At 33.5% G+C, this 15796-nt stretch overlaps 2 protein-coding genes and 1 long non-coding RNA gene across 3 annotated transcripts; 2 read left to right on the top strand and 1 right to left on the bottom strand.

The window, feature by feature from the left end:
• The first annotated feature begins 1086 nt into the window (after positions 1–1086).
• LOC121237387 lies at positions 1087–1737 on the top strand. Its single transcript, XM_041134099.1, has one exon. The coding sequence runs from the start codon at positions 1238–1240 to the stop codon at positions 1670–1672; it is 435 nt and encodes a 144-aa protein (XP_040990033.1). The 5' UTR covers positions 1087–1237; the 3' UTR covers positions 1673–1737.
• A 1527-nt stretch (positions 1738–3264) lies between these two features.
• On the top strand, positions 3265–5159 carry LOC121237381 (cytochrome c oxidase copper chaperone 1-like). The gene is made up of 2 exons (XM_041134091.1): positions 3265–3421; positions 4671–5159. The coding sequence occupies exon 2, from the start codon at positions 4684–4686 to the stop codon at positions 4936–4938; it is 255 nt and encodes an 84-aa protein (XP_040990025.1). The 5' UTR covers positions 3265–3421; positions 4671–4683; the 3' UTR covers positions 4939–5159.
• A 1958-nt stretch (positions 5160–7117) lies between these two features.
• LOC121237380 lies at positions 7118–8705 on the bottom strand. Its single transcript, XR_005934911.1, has 3 exons — positions 8536–8705; positions 8175–8222; positions 7118–7433 (listed from the first exon to the last, which is right to left on the bottom strand). It is a non-coding gene; the product is annotated as an uncharacterized LOC121237380 (long non-coding RNA).
• Positions 8706–15796: the final 7091 nt, after the last annotated feature.

Genomic DNA, 15796 nt, shown 5'->3' with positions numbered 1-15796 from the left:
TCAAATTATCATTTTTATGACGATTTACATCTTTAATTATGATACGATAGTTACGATCGTAGTTTGTATCATATATTCTCATGAATCTTAACGGTCAAATGTGTAAATTGCTAAAAAAGCAGTAGTTAAATTGGGAATTGACAGATTTGAGAACTTGACGTGTAGTCACCAAAAAGATATGACCTTCCTCATCAGCTGTTAACAAATGGCCAACCATGAATCCAAAAACCAAAGTAATAAGTCTGTGACCCACAATGTTCAATTGCTTTGCAGAAGAAGGAAGGGATTGACCAGAAAAGCATGGCATTTTCTGCATGGATTGGGGTGTCCGGTGAAGGAAGTTATCTCCATGCCATTCAAAGGCATCTGCCATCTATCTCCAATAGCCATATCTTAAACACCACCTATAAATAAAGAATAAATATAGATATAAATCACTGTTAGGAGTAACTATTTTATACATATAATGTGGCATTATCTAGACCATATATCTTCTAAGTCTAAAATAAAAAAATAGAGAACTAAAATTAGGCAAAGTGAAATCTCCAAACTTTTAACTTAATTGCTGTTGCTGACATAACAGGTCACTTACCTATTCCAACCGCAGTATCTGCTCATTCCCCTCCTTCTCCCTACTTATAAAAACCCTTTTCAGTTTCATCCCCCTTCAATGCCTCAGCCTTTTGGTTCAGGGTTAGAATTTTGGATCCAAGGTTTTCTTTTGTCTCTCTCTTCTGTATAGTTTATATCGCTGGGCCGTTTTGTTTGTTTGTGTTAAGCACTGAATATCATGGTTAGGGTTTGTGTATACTTTCTTGTTTCAGTCATGGTTCTTGGTTCAGCTCTATCAAATTGATCTGAAACTCCATATATGGTTTCGTTCCGTGGGTTCATCTGGGTTTTTAGAGCTGTACAGTGAAACCTAACATTGGGTTCTAATCAAATAGCTCACCCTGATCTCCCAGAAATTTCCAACGAGACTTTTGGGGGAAGGATTGATCTTGATGAACGATCGCATCTTTATATATCTATATACATCCCAGTAAAGAGTGCGGCTTGTTCATTGAAAGTGGTTCGAAAAGATTGTGCTGTTGCTGTTGAACCATTTTTTAAGTTATAATAGAGTTTAACTTATTGGAGGAGAAGAAAACGAAAAGATTGTGCTGTTGCTGTTGAACCATTTTTGAATTTATAGTAGAGTTGAACTTATTGGAGGAGAAGAAAATTCAATAGAATCATGGGATCATCTGGGTTTTTTCTTATTTGTATTCCCCATTCTTTGATAGCTCTGACTTGCGGAGCTTTAATGATGTTTTACTCCAATGAGGTCTCTGTGTTTGGCCATGGCTCTGAGATTGCACGTAAGCTTCAAGGATCCACGCCCCGGGATCAGTTATTGATTCGGACCTCAGATTCCTTCTCGGGTTTGCTTTTATTTACCATTGGGTTGCTTCTGTTCATGGTGTCTTTTGTTAAGGACAGGGAATTCCAGAGCTTCTTTGCTAAGGGGTGTGTGCTTCTTCACATTTCCATGGCCGTTTGGAGAGTGTACTTTGAGAGGAAGCTCGAGGATCTTGCTCGTGATTGGCCTAGGCAGGTTGTTGGGGATATTGCACTGGCGCTTTCTTGGGTGTTTTTTCTCATGTACTCATGGAGAGAGAAGTATGATTAGTTTTGCAAAAACTCTGTCGAGTTTCAATTACCTTGTTGAATGGAGCTGTGACTTGCTTGTTGCTTCCTCTGCTGCTTGATTCTTTCTGCATTAAGGGACATATTTGAATGAGGTTTTATTGGTTTTCAGTGCTCTGAAGTTGCAGGGGCTACGTTGGAGTATGAGCATATTGGAAACTGAGCACAGATTGCATTCCGGTAATATGTTCCCTTCAAACCTGTTAAATTCTAAGGAAGTGAATGGGATCTGGGGCTTGTATGTTTGCTTAAGTTTCTTTGACGATCTTACAAATGCTTTCCCTTCTGTTTTTGCTTTGCTCGTGTATCTGTACCCCTGTTGGCTTCCTGGATTGAAGATCCTTGTAAAATTCTCCACATATATGCCATGAATCATGATATGCAGAAGAATTAGAAATGCTTAATTCCAGTACTACTTTCACTTTCTTAAAATTCACTGCTTCTGGGGCATTAAACATCATTATTATTCACACTTTTTCCTTGAGACGAAATGTTCTTTTCATACCCAAATGACAAATTTTTAAAAGCAGATCAGCAACTTCTCATTGCCTTAAAGCTTGCGCTGGACCAGTTGGAAAGGAACTTGACATCAGACATGGGAATCGTTCTAATTTTGATCCACGATTATAGTTTGTTCTAAATCACATTCTCTGTTAATAATGTTCAACAAATTACATAAACCTGTTGGATAGTAAAACTGGAATATTTTATCTTGAATCTTGATGGGACAAAGCCTGCGCCTTTGCACTTCAGAATGCCAGGGAAATTTTTTCAGGGACACTGATTTGCGCCCAAATGGCTCTAACTGGCATATGTTGTAGCCATTATTGCCAGTATTGGATTGGTAAACTGACACTTGGCCTTGTTCTGCTCTGCACCAATGCATGTTAAAGGTACAGAAGAATCCTTAATCCTAGTGATTGCAGCTTTGTAAATGCTCTGAGTTGAAAACTCGGACATAATGCCCGTATTAATCGGTCAATACGATGGCTTCCCTGCGTTATCGTGCTTCAATTACCTAGAGGATTGCTATCCCCAATAAGAGTAAAATCATTGATGCGAATAACAATAATTAGTCATAAAAAAAGTTTTAAACTTGAAATTAAAATCATAACTTTCCATACTCGTCACATAAAAAGAAAAAAAAAATTGTTTTTAATTAATTATGAAAAGATGGTGATTGAAAGATTAATGTTAGATATAGTCTTAGGATGTACAAACTTTACACATTATATTTGAAAAAAAATGGAGTTTATCATTAGAAAAATATTTTTTTGATGTGGATCTTAAATTTATCCATATTTTTCAAAATGAGTGTGCGAGATTTGCATATATTAGGATTGCAAATATCATTTATCTATTTGAAATAAGATAAATGATTGGTACAAATACTATCTTAAAATGTGAAAATTTATTTCTTAACGGTGGAGCTTATTTTTATTTAAAATAAATAAATAAGACTTATATTTTCGAAGATTATAACTAGCATTAATCTTAAAATAAATAAATGTTTTAACGAATGCTTGGGGGAAATATTATATCTGTAACGAAATAGGGCAGAGAATATTGACCCAACCTTGAAATCAGCTCCTCACCGGCCCATCAAATTTTCAACATAAAGTATAAAGACAAGTAAAACCCTGCACGATGCTGCAGCTCTTCTTCCTCGCTTAAGCCCCAACACTCAACAGCGCCAACGAATAATTCCTGCGTTTTCTTCTCCCTTCCAGAGGTCAGCTTTCCTCTCCCTCCTTTGCTTCCTTTTCCAATATATATGAATCGATATTTATATATTAATGTTTATAAACAAAAAGTTATGAAACGATGTCAATGCTTGTGCTTTTGTTCTAGTTTTTCATATATTACAGGAGTATTGTGGGGTTTGGTTGGTTGACGCATGGATTTTTGTTTTCTGATACATGTATTAGCTGTTCTCATATTCTTTTTAGTTTGCGTTGTGGATCTGTTTGACGATTTGTCTGTGGAAAGATTGGGAGGATGAATCAAATCTTGCTCACCATCTGTTTGATAATTAGCCCAATGATTTCACACCGCCCTAGTTTTTGTACTTATCAGTTATTCAAGGCTGTCACCCCCTTTTTAATGATAATTTCTTCAAGGCTGTTACGTAATGGCTGTCACCTTTACATTGCATTATGCGTGTCCTCCGTGATCTGTATTCTGAGTTTTGAATATGACAACTGCAACACATAATTTCATTTATCCGTTGGAATGGACCTAAAAAACTCTGTTCCTTTTTGTTTTATTGTCCTGCTTCTAGGTACCATCCAACTGAACACTCAAACGGGCTTTATTTATTTCTGATTCTCTTTTCTTCTATTCCGCTTGTTTTTTTTTAATCGAAGTAGTTTATTTTCTGTGTGTTTTCACCCAGCTGCCAATTTCTTATCGAAATTTTATGAGCAAAATGCTGCTCGTAAATAAGATTTCTTGCCCTTGCTTCAACAAAGTTGATAATTTGATGCTTCTACTGTGATTGAACTTGATATTTGATACATCGATTTTTTTATTCAGTAAATAATAATTTTATTGATGATAGTAGGCATAGCCCAAGTACACTGGGCATATACAAGAGCAACGCCTAAGCATGATTGATACATTGATTGGCAAAAAGAAATAGGAAATATAAAATTATAATACATATAGGGGTCAAAACTTTTGTTAAAGATAACGTGTGCAATGTAAAAGGTGTATTGATGAGGCAGAAATTACTAGCATCTCATTTCTTTGCTTTTCTTTTTCTGGTAGTCAACTCAACATAATGAATCAATACATGATATAAAATTGGGGAACCGTCATCTTCTTTTATTATTATCTTAAAGAATCGATAGATGTGCAAGTGACTATATGCTAAATATCTATTCCACGTCTAGTAATTGCATTTTTTTCATCAGCTCTGTCTCTTCTCTGAGTTTTTGTTTTTGCTCACCAAAATTTGTTCTCTGGCTTCTTCTTTTCAGTAATCTATTCTCTATGGGTCCAGTGAAGATGGGTGAGCTGCCCACAGTTAATTCTTCCTCTGCCATAGGTTTCACAGCTTCACAGCAGAACCAGGGCTCAGCTATTACAACTACTCCAGAATCCAAGCCAAAGAAAAAGATCTGCTGTGCTTGCCCTGACACTAAGAAGCTGAGAGATGAATGCATTGTGGAGCACGGTGAAGAAGCTTGTGCAAAATGGATTGAGGCTCACCGTAAGTGTCTTCGTGCAGAGGGATTTAATGTTTGAGATTTGAAGAGGCAGTTGGGTTTACCATATGATAGGAAAAAACAAGTTGAAAGTCTACACTTTTGATTTTTTAGGTTCACACACACCAGATGGTATTAACATTTTGGAATAAGGCCAGGAGAGGCAGCCTCTCTGTACTGTTATATGCATCCACGGGCTCATGACTTTTATTTTCTTGATACAAAGCGAAAGCAGCCAAAATATATTTAAAAGGATTTACTACACTTAGGTTTGTGTTTGTTTTATCTATTTCATAATGAATACTTGATCTGTGTGATGTGGGCATATTACATGGGTCTAGGATTTGACTGGTTCGAAGACATTTTGCGGTTGCACGGCTTCTGAGTTCCATCATTAAAAATAATAATAATAATAATAATAATGGGTTTCATGTATTTTCTTTCGACCTGATGATCATTCCAAGCTTCATCCCGTTTTTGCCTCCCTTTCCATTTAATCAGGATATATTATAACATTGGGGATTGTTTATTTTTGGAAGAAATTCAATATAGAATGATTTCCCGGGATAATCGTACTCGTGTTTACAGCCAATATGGTATCGGCCATTACCCATGGATCTGATCTTTCCTATTTTATCAGCTGGATTGCTGATCTAATAATTAAATCTCAGAGATCATAATTAACTGCAAGAGCTTCCCAGAAATAGATAAATGGATCTGATATTGACCCCAGTTTGTGTAATTTTTAGATAACAGTTAGGAGGATGACATCTGTTTGTTTGCTCAGCATTAGGGAACTGAAGGCAGACGACAGGAGCAGCTTTTCAAGGAAATATTTCTTTGGTGTACGTTAAAAGTATAATATTGCGTTTAGATGTTGAGTTGAGTTAAGAAAAATTGAGTGAATTGAGTTCTTAATGAATGATAATGAGTTAAAATTGTGAAGTGAGTTTTGTAGGATTCGTCTAAGATGAGTTTAGATATATTTAAATATTAAAATGAGTTTAAATTTGTTTATGAGAAATTAAAAAAAGTATCTTCCTACCAAATAAATGGGAAGTTGAGAAGTTGTTGTAACGTTTGAATAATTAATTTTTTAAACCTATTACTAATAAATAACATAAATCGCATAGCAAAAAAAAAAAAAAACATAAATCAAGCATAAATTCTCTCAATACATGTAAAAAACAATTTTCCAGTACTTTTTCTATGCAAATTTTTTCTTACTTGAAATTAAAAAAAAAATTATCAATAAAAAAGACTGCAAATTTTTTCTTACTCGAAATTAAAAAAAAAAAATTATCAATAAAAAAGACAACAGCATGATGCTTCATTTTATTCTATTTGTGTATATATTATTTAATAAGTAGTACAAAAAATTTTTGTGCGGGAGAAGAATAAAAAAGAAGCCGATTCGGGAGTTAGGAAGGCGTCGATTGCACATTTGAAGAGGACTTCACGCAGGAAAAAAAAAGGAGCCGTGCGTGGATTTGATTTCCCACATTTACAGCATGACCGGTAAAGGGAGGTTGGGGGAAGAAGACAGGTTCAACGGGAAAAAGCGAGAGAGATCGAGGGAGCTGTGTCAATCACGTGAAAGAGAGAAAAAGAATAATGCTTTCTGCACTTGTCAGTAGTAATTTCCCATCAGGTAACAGTATTAAGAATCTACTGAGTTATATCGAGTTGTGTTTGAATTGAGCGTTTGAATGATAACTCAGTTTAAAATTAAATTCAAGTATCTTCCAAGTTTGAAACGATGCCTAAGTGATAATTTTATTCCCAATCAAGCTTCATATAGGGATGTAGTGAGTACGTGGTGACCATTAATCCATACCATTCCTTCATATATTCGGCTTGATATCTATGCTTTCTCAGAGGTATAAAAGCTTTTCCAAGGATTTCTGCGATTGAGGTTACAAGACAGTCACGAGGCAAATGCCCCGAAATTTCCAAGTTCTATCTTTGATTTTCTCAACCTTTTGTTCACTCCTACTCACTGGAGTGTTCTGAAGCGAGTAGTTCCAATTTGGCGTTCTTTAATACCCTGTTTTTGAGGGCCATATCTATATTCCTCGGACTGATTCTGTAAAAGGAACAATTTTCCGTTTTATGTGCCCCTGAAAGCCTCTTTACATAGCCTGTGTGCGTGTTGATCATGATAATGATAATAGATCAAGCAGCACATGTATATATATATATATATATATATATATATATATATATATTAGAGGTCCATTAAACCACACAAGGCCACAGAGATGACCGACCATTCATGACTATGAAATTAAGATGACTTGACAATTGACAGACACATCTCACATAACAAATAAAAAGCGCATAGTACTACGACACAATACATTATTGACCACAATTACATTATTCATGACTCTCACAATTCCACACAGATGCCCTGCATCGGTGGGGGCTTAATGACCACATGTGCAGCTTGTGCAGGTGCAGCTTGCACCGCACTTGCACTTGCCATCGTGCTCGGCTGCTGCTGAAGAATCCATGACAACAGTATCTATGTAGCTGCAAAACAAGATATATATCCAAAATAGGCATCATCATGAGGCCGTACTAGATTAATTATACATGATGACTTGCATTCGGAGTTTGAATTAATTAAGATCTTATGAAATGCAGTGACTGGCCTATTAATGTTTTTACTCGCTTTAATTTAAAAGGAATGGCACGTACACATCTTAAGATGGCTTACGAATTTATGGGAAAAAAATAAAAAACAGTATCACTTGATGAGATTTTTACTGATTTAGTCATTTTATTTTCACAGTTTGTCTTTGTCATTCGACGTCGATCTTCTAACATGCAACTTGGACAACAGAACAGTTTTACTTTTCTGTCTGCATATGCTTCTAACCAGCTTCAAAGTTTTGATATTCGGTTGTGGATCGGTTCTAGAGTCTCAGGATCGATCTGCTTTAATTCCCTAATTCATGTTACGTTGACTGACATGAGTTTTTTTTTTTTTTTTTTTTTTTTAATTCTCGTCGAAGCATATATACTAGCTTAATTTGCTAGTACAGTCACTGTTGTAAAGGAAAAAAGTTGTGCAAGGGATAAATTTTTATTTTATTTTATGCATATAACTTTCAATGATGATCATCAGTGTTTTTCAGTGTAACCTTTTTCAAGAGAGGCTTCTAATTAATGGCCATCGTGTATATTACTTTTTATGGGACCAAAGGAAAGAAATAAAATTAAAACTAAAATTAAAAAATTCCTTGAATAATATCTGAAATCCTTTATTACCTCTTCTCGGTCTCCACGATGACCAGGCCGTAGCCGTTTCCCTTCTTCCTGCGATTCAAATACATGTAATTTCAATGATTTAAGTGCTAATTAAATAACCGATCAAGTTCCAAACTCGTGCATAAACAAACAAGAGGTTTGAAAGTAAGCCAAGATGCAGGATCGATGCAAGAATATATATATATATATATATATATATATGTGTATGTGATCTACACAACAGATGACATGCGCAAAGTTGATTAAAAACTTAGCTGATAATTAAAATTCGATCGAGTTTTAAACTTGGAAATTATGTAGAAACTCAAGCATGAAGCATGCATACATAGTCGCTCGCATATAATTATATAGAAACACTTACACGCACTGGCTCTTGTCGGCGCAGTCACAGTTGCCGCACTTGTCCGACATCGTTGATTGAGCGAAGCTAGATGAACGAAAAAATTATGAACTTGAAGAGAAGAAGTTTTAGCTGGTATTAGTTGCTGCTATATCTCCCAGCTCTGCATGGCGATCCACTTTTTATAGATGGAGAAGGACATTGGGTTCAATGGTGCTAAGCTTGGAGGTGGGGTCCGCTAGGCGCTAGGCATGAGAGGAGCACACGCCTCCTAGAAACAATACAAAGGAATCTAAATAATGGAGGGCTCGGCCTCCTATCCTCCTCTCATGTCAACTTCATATCTTTTTTCTACAAAATCCCACGCAGATCAATTTTCAGGCCTATGAAATTACACCATTGAGATGACCTTATTGAATCCCAAATGCAGCAGTACTTGAGAACATGTGATAGATAATAATGGTTATATATATATATATATATTATAATATTATATGGATACATGATCATGTATCCATATACGCGGTCTTGTACATGTAGCTAGTGGACTACATGCATGGATATAAATTTGAGACTGTTATCTGCACTAGCATCGATATCTTCCATCGTGTATATATTTATATATATATATATATATATATCAATTATATATGCATTGCCCATCTTTCTTTCTTTTTTCTTTTTCTTTTTTATCTTTATCATTTTTTTTTTTTTTATGGTTTTAAGAAGAGTCAAATTTGGATTATTCCTTGTGATAATGTGTACGTATATCGGATCGATGCAGAAAGATGATTATTTATGTGTTTGGTCGGCCATGTGGATCGATTCATCTATATATTTTCTCTATATAATTACACTATATATTTAATTATCAGATGGTTCCATACTAAATACGATCCTAGTTTAATCCTATTAATTAAAAACTGTAAAACAAATCACTCAAATCCAGGAAAAAAAATATATAAATAGAGAGAAAATAAAAAAAAAAAAGGAGAAAAATCTAAGCATCCGGAATTGAATGTGTGGAATTAACCTTGATCTTTATATAGATAAAGTGAGATGAATGATCTTTAACATCAACTAGAGTTTTTGGCAAGCTGAGCTTAGGGTTAATAATCAGGGTTAACATATTTTGTGTGGATCAAACCCCAGCGTTGGATCCCACGGTCGAGTCTCGTTTGTTTACGTAGATGAGATAAGATGAAAGTTGAATAAAATATTATTAGAACATGTTTTGAAATTTGAAAAAATTGAATTGTTTGTTGTATTTTATAAAAATTTAAAAAAATTATAATAATTAGATGATATAAAATGAGATGATTTACAAAAATAAACATGGCCACGTGATCTAACATTGGGATTTGATCCACACAAAATATGTTAACCCTGATTATGAACCCTAAGCTTAACTTGCCAAAAACCGTGCAATATATCCAATTAACACTTCCATATATAATTTCTTCTAGTTAATTTCATATTGAGAACATTCTTAAATTATCTATTGTTTTAATCGTAACTGAGAAAATGTACCACCATGTCGATCATCGTTGGAGTACGTAATTATCTAGCTAGCTTGTTCCTCCTTTTCGTGCTTTACAAAAATTTTAATACAATTACTGTCCACCGGTCCTTAACTTATTTATTCTTCTATCATATCATTTACGTGCCTCCGCATCGATGTCGATGCTGCATTAGTTTCCTTGCATAATATTCTAACTACTTTTTTTTTAACAAAAATATTTATTTTATCGGTTAGTTTTAAAAAAACCACGTCCCGATCCGACCTGAAATTACATATTCCGCGACCCGATCCAAAGGCATTCCGTTTGGTCGCTTTTCCGATTACCCGACTCGATACATATATATATATTTTTTAGGAATTCTGACCAGACCCGATTATTATTTTTTCAATTTTATTTCTTTTAATTTTTTTTTAAAAAAATTTAATAAAACCCCGTCCCCATAGACACTACTCTCTTTCTATTCATTGTCTTTTGTTTCTCTGTTTTCCAATGACACCCATAGATGTAATATTGTGAAAAGAGTAATGATCATGTCTTTATCGTTTTCCTCTTCATTTCAATTCTAGATATTAATTAAAAAGAAATAATAGTTGCAATTCTGAGTGTACAAATGCCGTGTAATCACTTTAAAAATAAAAATAAATACGAGATTCATATAAAAAAAATTAATTTTTTAATAATAGATCATATTTTTTTTCAAAATGACTGTACGATATTTATGTATTCCACGACTGTATATAATATTATTGTTAATAAATTCAAACAATCAGGAAACTTCCCAATGTAAAACCATCATGAAGTCATGAACAGTCCCTAGGTACCTTCGTTGTTTTTCTTTTTCTTTCTTTTCTCTCTGTGCCACTCGTGTGAATCTGTGATCATGCCTGCTCTAGACTGTAGTTTCTATATATGCATGCTTTCATCACCTTCAAAACCATTTCTTTCTCTTTTTTTTTTTTTTTTCCTTCAACCGGGTTTTCTCGCCTTCCTCGTGAGAGAAAATTCTGACCCTCAAATTGCGAGATTTTCTGGTTCTGTTACACCATGTCCATAAGTTTTTTCCTGCTTTAATCGGTGTTATTGTCCCCAATGACTGCAAGGGACTAATGGAAATAGAGCTTCTCTTTTGAAGGAATAAAAAGAGAGATTGGGAGGCAGAGCAATGGCCTTCGTAAACCAAACCATTCATAATACCCACAAATCCGAAAAAGATTAGATCTTTGAAGTTTCAATTTTTGTTTTGGAACTGAGAATCACTTCCCATGTGAAGATATTGGGGTCATGAGTGGCGCAGTGCTCTTCATCAATGATTGTGATTCAGTGTTAATTCGGGTATCGGCTAATAACCGGTATTTTTAAACAGGTTGGGTGATTTCCAGTTCCAATTCGGAAGCTAAACCGGTCGGGTTGAGAACCGGAAGTGAAATTCGGCTGGCTTTTTTGTTCAGTCCTAAGTTATATATATATATATATATATATATATATATACACACATGATTGATACTTTAGGGATGTGGAAATGTGTAATTGCTTAATTGAGACCAGAAATTTGTGAATAATAATAAAAGAGTAATGATATATACACAACACATTATACAACACATTGCATAATAATGTTATAAAATAAGGATATTTTTATAAAATTATGTTACTTTTATAAGATGTTTTACAAAAATACTCCTCATTTAAAACATAGTTGTATAAAGTGTCGTAAAATTATTTGAGATAATAGATTTTATTAGGTTCTGGAAAATGAATGAGATAAAATTAAAAAAAAAACTATTATAAAACTAAAATATTGTTATAATATAATTTTTAATATAACTTTTATTTTAAGATTTGAAAAAATTGAATTATTTTTGTGTTTTGTTTGAAAGTCTGAAAAAGTTATAATGATTAAGTCATGATTAGATGAAAAAATTAAAAAATTAAAATTGAAAAAAATTTATATTCAAGTGATGTCTGCGAACAAAGTGAGATAAAAAATATTGAGATGAGGCGGATGAGAGAAACCATCTCTATTTCTAAACAGTCCATTATTCACGTGTTTTAACTTTTAAATTGATCCCAAGACTTTCATTCTTTCAACTCATTCTTAATTATTAAGGGTGAAGGTGCCATTCATATTTAAAAAAAAAAAAAAATCTCTTGATCAATTGTTTATCCATTAAAGTCGACAAAAGATATGTATAATTTGGTTCAAACTGAATTCTCAATTCAAGTTTGTAAAAGAAGCAGTTCAATTCAGTTACCATCATGATGAACTTGCCCGCGGCCAGGGAACTTTTTTAAGGATAAACATTATTGAAGAGAAATTTTTTATTTATAAACCAGTATAGATAACACAGCTAATAAAGTATTTATATGGTGTAATTTGATTTGAAAAAAAAAATATTTTTAATTAAAATTTTACAAAACAAATCTAATTACCATAGTAGGGAATTTTAATATTGATTGGTAAATAACTATTTTTAGTTTAAAAGAATGACTAGAGAACAAATAGACTGAAACAATCTTTATCCTTTGTTGCAAGGCTATAAATATTCATGTGGAAGTGTAAGATAAGTTATTTTATTTGATAATTCTTTATTTCAGCATTGTTATTTTAAGACTTTTACAATATATATTATTTACTTGACATAATTTAATTTAGAATATGAATTTTAAAAACAGTATTGCGCAATGCTAAGGATCAAGAAAGAAATTTACTTTTCTTTAAAAATAAAAAATAAAAATAAAACTTCCTCTTTCATTCATAAAATCAACCATTACAGAGTTTGTCAACAAGAATACATCTCTCAATGACCTCTGGTCCTTCCTCCAACCAAAGCTTCATTTTCATAGTTCAAAGCTAACTTGGCAAGCAGATGAGAAGCGTTGTTCCCTTGCCTTGGAGTGTAGTTCAACTGCCAGCATACTCTCTCAGTGAACACCTTCTTAATATCTTCAATGATCTGGCCATACCACCTACCATTGTAGTCTTGGTTCTTGACATCCTCGATGATATGCAGATCGTCGCCTTAAAAAATGACAGAAGTTAACCCAATTTCCATGCAAATAGTCGTAGCTCTCCATAAAGCATTGAGTTCTGCTATCACAGGTTGAGAGACAAAAAACTGAAGCATACACAATGTAGCTACCAGTTCACCCTTAGAATTTCTGATCACAACACCTCCACCCCCATCTTTGAGTTATGCACATCCAATGCAGCATCCCAATATACTTTAAACGAATCGTTTGCTGGCTTTTTCCAAGTTGCATTCCTGTTAGTAGTACTTCCTGCCTCAGTTGAACCCCTTAACAAAACCTGTGCATGTTGATAGTCCTCCAATTCAGCTTTTGCATGACTTCCTCTAGTTCCCCTGAAACACAAAGGAATTTCGTCTAAACCATATTCTCCTTAGCACGCAACTTACTTCCTCTAGTTCTTGTTTCTGCAGTGTCACAACCAGCTTCTCCCATAAAGTTGAGAAATCTTCATCTATACAAGCCCATTTTTGTAACAAAATTCGTGACTCTGCCCATACATAAGAGGCAGTATTACATGTCCATAATGCATGACATGTAGTCTCCTTCACCTACTCACAAATAGGACAAAGAGCATTATCATCTTTGTTGGCAATGCCTCATTTGCTGCTCTCCAAAGAAAGATTTTTACTGTGTTTGGAACATTCATGCATGCTCCAAATCTTCTTCCACCCTTCTGCATCCTTCTTACTTGATGCTTCACCCTTTTGTACTTCTAAAATATGAACTACCATGTGGTAGGCACTCCTAACAGTAAACAACCCATTTACCAAGTCCCCAATACATCCTCTCTTCAAAGCCTGTTTGAAAGAAGAAGAAAAAAAATTTACTATTTTCCCGATTCGGGAAAAAGAAAAAAAAAACTTATCTTAAATCATCGTCTAATTTCAAACGAGCCACGTGGACAGCTCACAGAGGTCAAATGAGGCAGTGGGCCCAGTACGATTAGGGCTGTAAATGAACTAGTCTACTCAAGAGCCCACTCGGTACTCGCCCGGTTAAACTCGAATCGAACTAGACTCGTGAAAAAAAAAGATCGTTCATTAAAGCAGATACCTGCTCGAATTGTAAATGACACATACCCGACAAAACTCGACTCGACTCGGCTAAGGCTCGTTAATGCTCGCTCGTTTATGCTCGAGTCGACTCGTTAGCCCGACTCGATTAAAACTCAATCACATATTGATAAATATACACACACACACATATATATGTAGTAACTAATAATATAAGCATACCACTTTTATAATTAAATATATAATATGTAATCTAATTACTTATATCTATATAGTGAATATATACTTCATAGGTATATTTTATAATTTGTATAATAATTAGTAGATAAAATTTAATAATTTTATATACTAGTATTTGAGAACTATATATGAAATAGATATATGATATCATATTAAGTGTATGTATTAATAATATATGTAGGCATATAATATATTGTTATTTTGGATAAATATCAACTAGTTAGATATTAATTATTTATAAATTATTTATAATTTTATAATTTAATAGAGGTTTTACTTGTTAGTTATATAAATTCAATATTACGTTTTTATTTATTTATTTATTTTATTTATTAATTATTAAATCTTATTAAAAAAAATACACAGTCCGAGCTCGAACTCGAACTTGGCTCGACTCGAACTCGTTTGTGGGACGAGGTCGAGCTCGAGCTCAAGTTGAGCGTTTAGCTTATCGAGCCGAATTTGAATGAAGAATATAAAAAAATCTCGAGTTCGAATATATTAAGTCGAGTCGAGCTCGGCAAGCCAAAGACCGGCTCGGCTCGGCTCGGCTCATTTACAGTCCTAAGTACGATGTGCGAGTGTGACTAAATTATCCAACGGCGGAGAGGCTATGTACACGGTCCAACCACTAGTCTTTGGACTGTTCCGGGTTGTGATATGTGACTTAAAAAACTTAAATAGTCTTGAAAGTCTTCTAATTGAAAAATTGCCTTGTTTTGATGTTATGTATTAAACTACTTTTCAATCTTAAATGAGTTAAAAAGTACCTTGTTTGCTTGCTACTTCGAACCGCTGTAGCCTCTCGTGACTGATCTTCCGGCTTACATAATTTCCAGCCGCCTTCAATTTTGTTTTTAATTATCAATCAATGTTAAAATGTCAAATTAAAGATGAAAATAACGTTAAAATTATGGATTTCCATTTTATTAAAATATTTTAAAAAAATACTTTAACTATAAAATAATTATATAAAAATAAATTTATAAAATGACGTATTTTGATGTGATACATCATATTGTAAAATTATTTTATCGTAAAATAAATTTAATGGATCACGTAGAATCATATAAGTTTGTAGATTAATTTTTATATAATATTATATAGTATTTCTCAAATATTTTCAATCAATAAAATTGCTTACATCAAATCACATAAAAATTGATATAAATAATTATTAATAATGATAAGATTTGTGCCAATTAGACGCATAATGATAATTAAGATTTTGTGATATTATATGAATGCTGACAGTTTCAATCAATTATATTAAAGACAAAATTATTAATTTCATCTAATCTTAACTAAGAGACAATTTAGCCATTATGGTTTTTTATTTTGTGAGCAATTTAGCTGAAATGGTTGAGAATTGATACAATTATCTAATAATGGTAAGATGGAAACTTTTTTGGTGCATTTGGATGTATGAATTTAAAGAGTGGAATCTCAAAATTTAAATCCCTTATTTAGATCTTC

Source organism: Juglans microcarpa x Juglans regia, chromosome 6S (genome assembly GCF_004785595.1).
Source record: "Juglans microcarpa x Juglans regia isolate MS1-56 chromosome 6S, Jm3101_v1.0, whole genome shotgun sequence".
Lineage (NCBI taxonomy): Eukaryota > Viridiplantae > Streptophyta > Magnoliopsida > Fagales > Juglandaceae > Juglans > Juglans microcarpa x Juglans regia.
This window is presented reverse-complemented; position numbering and strand designations above follow the sequence as displayed.